This window comes from Malus sylvestris, chromosome 12 (assembly GCF_916048215.2).
Source record: "Malus sylvestris chromosome 12, drMalSylv7.2, whole genome shotgun sequence".
In the NCBI taxonomy this organism is placed as follows: domain Eukaryota; kingdom Viridiplantae; phylum Streptophyta; class Magnoliopsida; order Rosales; family Rosaceae; genus Malus; species Malus sylvestris.
In genome coordinates, this window is record NC_062271.1 from 6,447,313 (window position 1) to 6,453,053 (window position 5,741).

At 41.7% G+C, this 5,741-nt stretch overlaps 1 protein-coding gene across 1 annotated transcript; it reads left to right on the plus strand.

Annotated features, from left to right (window-relative positions):
* Positions 1-225: 225 nt before the first annotated feature.
* On the plus strand, positions 226-2,689 carry LOC126591830 (pentatricopeptide repeat-containing protein At2g29760, chloroplastic-like). Its single transcript, XM_050257543.1, has one exon. The coding sequence runs from the start codon at positions 271-273 to the stop codon at positions 2,491-2,493; it is 2,223 nt and encodes a 740-aa protein (XP_050113500.1). The 5' UTR covers positions 226-270; the 3' UTR covers positions 2,494-2,689.
* The last annotated feature ends 3,052 nt before the right edge of the window (positions 2,690-5,741 follow it).

A 5,741-nucleotide genomic window follows, 5' to 3' on the forward strand; every position in this document is an offset into this window, starting at 1 on the left:
GACATTATTTTCATACAGTAGGCAAAATTTAACCGTTGATGCATTGTGAGTCTCACATGCATCAACGGTCAGAAATTTATACAATTCAGCATAAAATATCTTTTATCCCAAGTTACACACTCTCATACATTATAAACTTAAAGAACAATTATTAATGACTAACATGTGTGACAAGAAAAATATATATATATATATTTTTTTATCATCATATAATATAACAAAATAAAACTCTCAAGCAAATGTGCTTATGCAAGTGTGACCATTAAAGAGATGGCAACTCTGAGCACCCCACTCATCTCTCTGCCACGTCACCCAAACCCTTCATCCCCCACAACGGTCAATAACGACCTTCGCTCCTCAAGCCACACAGCAGTTATACCACAAATTGAGCAATGCACCAACATAGGTCAGCTGAAGCAAGTCCATGCCCAGATGCTCCGTACAGGCCTATTCTTCGACCCCTACTCGACCAGCAAGCTCATCAGCGCCTGCGCTCTCTCCTCGTTCTCGAGCATCGACTATGCTCGCCAAATGTTCGATCAAATTCCCCAGCCAAATCTCTACACTTGGAACACCCTCATTCGGGCTTACGCGTCGAGCGCAGACCCAGTTGAGAGCATCCTCGTATTTCTGGACATGCTTTATGGGTGTTCGGAGTGTCCTAATAAGTATACTTACCCTTTTGTGATTAAGGCGGCTTCGGAGCTACGAGCTTTGCATACTGGAGGAGCTATTCATGGAATGGCGATAAAGTCTTCACTTGGTTCGGATATTTACATTCTTAATTCGCTTGTGCATTTTTATGGAACGTGCGGGGATTTGGGTTTGGCGCGTAGGGTTTTTGGGAAGACTCCTAAGAAAGATGTTGTGTCTTGGAATTCTATCATCACGGTTTTTGCGCAGGGGAATTGTCCTGAGGAGGCGTTGGAGTTGTTTAAGGAAATGGAGGCGGAGAATGTGGAACCCAATGATGTGACAATGGTTGGCGTGTTGTCGGCTTGTGGGCAGAAGGTGGATTTGGAGTTTGGGAGGTGGGTTTGTCTGTATATTGCAAGGAACAGAATTACTGAGAATTTGACTTTGAATAATGCTGTGCTTGATATGTATGTGAAATGCGGGAGCGTTGAAGAGGCGAAAATATTGTTTGATAGGATGCCAGAGAAGGATATTGTCTCATGGACTACTATGCTTGATGGGTATGCTCAGTCGAGGAATTATGATAAGGCTTGGCGGATTTTTGATGCGATGCCTAGTCAAGATATTGCTGCATGGAATGTACTCATCTCTTCTTATGAACAAAGTGGTAAGCCGAAGGAGGCTTTGGCTGTTTTCAATGAGTTGCAGAAAAGCAAGAGTCCGAAACCTGATGGAGTCACTCTAGTTAGTACTCTAGCAGCCTGTTCTCAACTGGGAGCGATTGAACTTGGTGGGCAGATACATGTTTACATGAAGAAGCAGGGAATTAAGATGAATAGTCACCTCACAACATCACTTATTGACATGTATGCAAAGTGTGGGGATCTGGATAAGGCACTTGAGGTATTTAATTCGGTTGAGAGGAGAGATGTGTTCGTTTGGAGTGCCATGATTTCTGGTTTTGCGATGCATGGGCGAGGGAGGGATGCACTGGATATTTTCTCAAAAATGCTAGAAGCTAAGGTGAACCCAAATGCTGTGACATTTACCAACCTCTTATGCGCTTGTAGCCACGCAGGTTTGGTGGACAAGGGTAAAATGTTTTTCTATCAAATGGAGCCAGTTTACAGCGTTGTGCCTGGAGTAAAGCACTATGCCTGCATGGTCAATATTCTTGGTCGTTCAGGCAATCTGGAGGAAGCCGTAGAACTGATAGAGAAAATGAAAACACCTCCTACTGCTTCTGTATGGGGTGCTCTTCTTGCGGCCTGTGGACTTCATGGCAGTTTTGAGCTTGCTGAAAAGGCTTGTAGCCATATGCTTGAGCTGGATCCCAGAAACCATGGACACTATGTTCTCTTATCAAATATATATGCTAAAACAGGGAAATGGGAAGAAGTGTCCGGGTTAAGGAAGCTTGTGCGAGATTTGGGAATAAAGAAAGAACGAGGCTGTAGCTCAATTGAAGCCAATGGTAGTGTTCATGAATTTCTTGTTGGTGATAACTTTCACCCTCTGTGCAAAGAAATCTATTCAAAGTTGGATGAGATAGCAGGGAGATTGAAGTTGGTGGGGTATGTGCCAAACAAGTCACATCTACTACATTTTTGGGAGGAAGAAGACATGAAGGATCATGCCCTAATCCTTCACAGTGAGAAGTTAGCGATCGCCTTTGGGCTTATTAGCTTGAGTCCTTCTCAACCAATTCAGGTTGTGAAGAATCTTTGTGTTTGTGGAGACTGCCACACAGTTGCTAAGCTCATATCGAAGCTTTATGGTAGGGTGATATTGCTGAGAGATCGATATCGATTTCATCATTTCAGAGATGGGCACTGCTCATGTAATGACTACTGGTGAAAATGTAAGGTTTTTTTTTTTGGGGGGGGGGGGGGGAAGAAAAATGTAAGGTTTTTGCTAAACGCTAAACCCCATAACCCCACAAAATGATCTAAATCGTTTAGTCTGTGGCTCTATTATTTGTATAGACCTAGCAACGTATTGTAATTCGTATAATCACAGAACCATCATATAAGTAGAAGTGTCATTTTGTTGACCCTCCGCTCTATTAACAATTTCCCCCTTATGTGCTTATTAACTTATTATTTTTCAACTATTGAAGATTTCAAACAATAGTGTTATAGCAAAACATAAGAATAGATATCAAACTAGTTAGCTATGACTGCATCACTAGGGCATTGCAAATTTTACCTTGACATTCATTGTGGAAGGATAAAACTCATAAACTATCCTCATTGCTCTGAAAACTTATCTCCTCATTTCGACATCTGTCTAGCTTGGGTTTCAGTGTTGTTTGTGGTTGTGGCAATTTTCCCAGAGTCTCTTTGATTAGGTTTTGCTGCAGGAGGATAACTTTTTGAGATACTGAAACTTTGAATGACTTTCAGCTATTATCAGGTAAAAATACTTTCCAACTATTTCCTTTTTATTATTGAAACTGTTGGCCTTTAATTGCCAAAATAAATTGAAGAGTTCCTAATAAAACTGATATTAAACTTTTGAAGGGTGAATACTTCTTCAGATTCCTTGTGTGCATTGCTCGTTGTGTTTTGTATGTCATGCTTGTCTCACAATCGCATACCAAATTGATTCAAGAAACCCAATTCGTCAAACAAGTATTTGGCCACGAAGCCTTGTTGTATTGCACTCAGCATTCATTGTGTGCATTCCTCATTTTGCAATGATATTACCAGAGTCGTTTTAGTTAGGTTTTTCTGCATGAGGTTAACTATAGAGGTAAAGTGCAAGTTTGAATGATTTTGATCTGTTATCAGTTTACAACTCATTTTATTATTGAAACTCTTGGCCCTTAACTGCCCTCTCGTGAAACCGACATGAAACTGATGACAAGGTGAAACAGGAACCTGCACAAGTGGCTTGTGTCATGCTTGATATAACTTGCCAGGATATAATGGTTTGATTGATGGTCTCTGCATAAAACCAAGAACCCAATCTACTTATAAAGTATGGATGAAGGATAATCGTAACTAGGATTTCTTGTATAATGATAATCATGATTATGTTAGATACACTGATGTTGTGTTTGGATTGATTGGTGTCGTATCTGAAATTGTTTAGTAACAGTTTACGGATATCAGCATCGTATGCTATTGAAGTTCAGATAATATGATTATTGAAAGGGTGTATTTTGTTTCCATTTTATGAAGATCCTAAACTTTACACATGGTCTTTATAGATTTGGAAAAAGCGTATGATAGGGTCCCAAGAGACATTCTTTGGAGGATTTTAGAGAAGAAAGGAGTACGAGTAGCATATATCCAAGTTATACAGGATATGTATGAAGGAGCAAAGACTGCCGTAAGAACTCATGAAGGACAAACCGAAAGCTTTCCCATAACTGTAGGATTACATCAAGGCTCATCCTTAAGTCCTTACCTTTTTGCGTTGGTAATGGATGAGTTAACAGGACATATTCAAGATGATATTCCTTGGTGTATGCTTTTCGCAGACGATATAGTGTTGATAGATGAAACTCAAGAAGGGGTAAATGCAAAGCTTAACCTTTGGAGAGAAGTGTTGGAATCTAAAGGTCTTCGCCTAAGCCGATCAAAGACAGAATATATGGAGTGCAAGTTCAGTGCAAATGGAGGCCAAAACGAGTTAGGGGTGAGGATCGGAGATCAAGAAATACCAAAGAGCGACCGTTTTCGTTACCTAGGATCTATCTTGCAAAAGAACGGAGAATTAGATGGAGATCTCAACCATAGAATACAAGCTGGATGGATGAAGTGGAAGAGTGCATCCGGCGTGTTTTGTGACCGCCGTATGCCACTGAAGCTTAAGGGAAAATTTTATAGGACGGCAATAAGGCCGGCGATGCTGTATGGCACAGAATGTTGGGCGGTGAAGCATCAACACGTACACAAAATGGGTGTAGCGGAGATGAGGATGCTTCGTTGGATGTGTGGGCACACGAGAAAGGATAAGATTAGGAATGAGGATATCCGGGGTAAAGTAGGAGTAGCCGAAATTGAAGGAAATATGAGAGAAAATCGGTTACGGTGGTTTGGACATGTGCAAAGAAGGCCTACTGATGCTCCGATTAGAAGATGCGACTATGGGACAGAGGTTCAGGGCCGAAGGGGTAGAGGAAGACCCAGGAAAACTTTGAGAGAGACCCTAAGAAAAGACTTAGAGTACTTGGATCTAACGGAGGACATGACACAGGACAGAACACAATGGCGTTCTAAGATTCATATAGCCGATCCCACTTAGTGACTTGGATTTTCCAAGTCTCCAACCGAGAAGTTGTCATCGCTCGGGAAATTAAGGGAACACTACCTCAACCTACATGCTCCACTCACAAAGCTCCAACATACAAGCTTCAACAAAAGAAAATTCAAAGAACTTAGCGAAGAAGGCTTTGGTGATTTAACACAATACGTTGAAATGAAGGAAAGCTTATTTATTGATATCCTCGATAAATTACAAATATGTACATATACTTGAGTCAAAATAAATAAACAAGAGGGAGCCTTCACAAAGGTTGCTTAGGAGAAGTCTCGGCAGTCGGTAGAGCCCCAGAAAGAGAAGGCACCGGAGGGGGATCATTCGGAGCCTCAGTACTGGACAGAACCCTAGAAGGAGGAGGCATCAGAGGTTGATCATTTGGAGCTTCATTACGCGGTACAGCCCCAGAAGACGAAGGCAATAAATGCCTTTGGAACAAACCCACAAATCTCTGATGATCAAGTAAAACCTGACCATCAGATTCCTTCATCTGGTCAAGCTTCCTCTTCATGTTTGTAGCATAGTCATGTGCGAGCCGGTGCAACTGTTTATTCTCATGCTTGAGCCCTCTAATCTCCTGTTTGAGACTCATCACTTCAGCCGCCAATGATTCAACTTGGCGGGTTCGAGCAAATAGGCGTTGGGCCATATTAGACACAGAACCTGCACACTGAACACTAAAAGCTAGAGAATCCTTAACAGCTAACTCATCAGACCGTTTGGAAAGTAGTCTGTTATCTTTGGGAGTGAGAAGGTTCCTGGCCACTACCGCAGCGGTCATATCATTCTTCATCACGGAATCCCCAACGGTAAGAGGACCAGTAGGGGAGACGAAG

Excerpts from the sequence above, each read along its gene's own strand:
- LOC126591830 (XM_050257543.1), top strand. The coding sequence starts at position 271 with ATGGCAACTCTGAGCACCCCACTCATCTCTCTGCCACGTCACCCAAAC.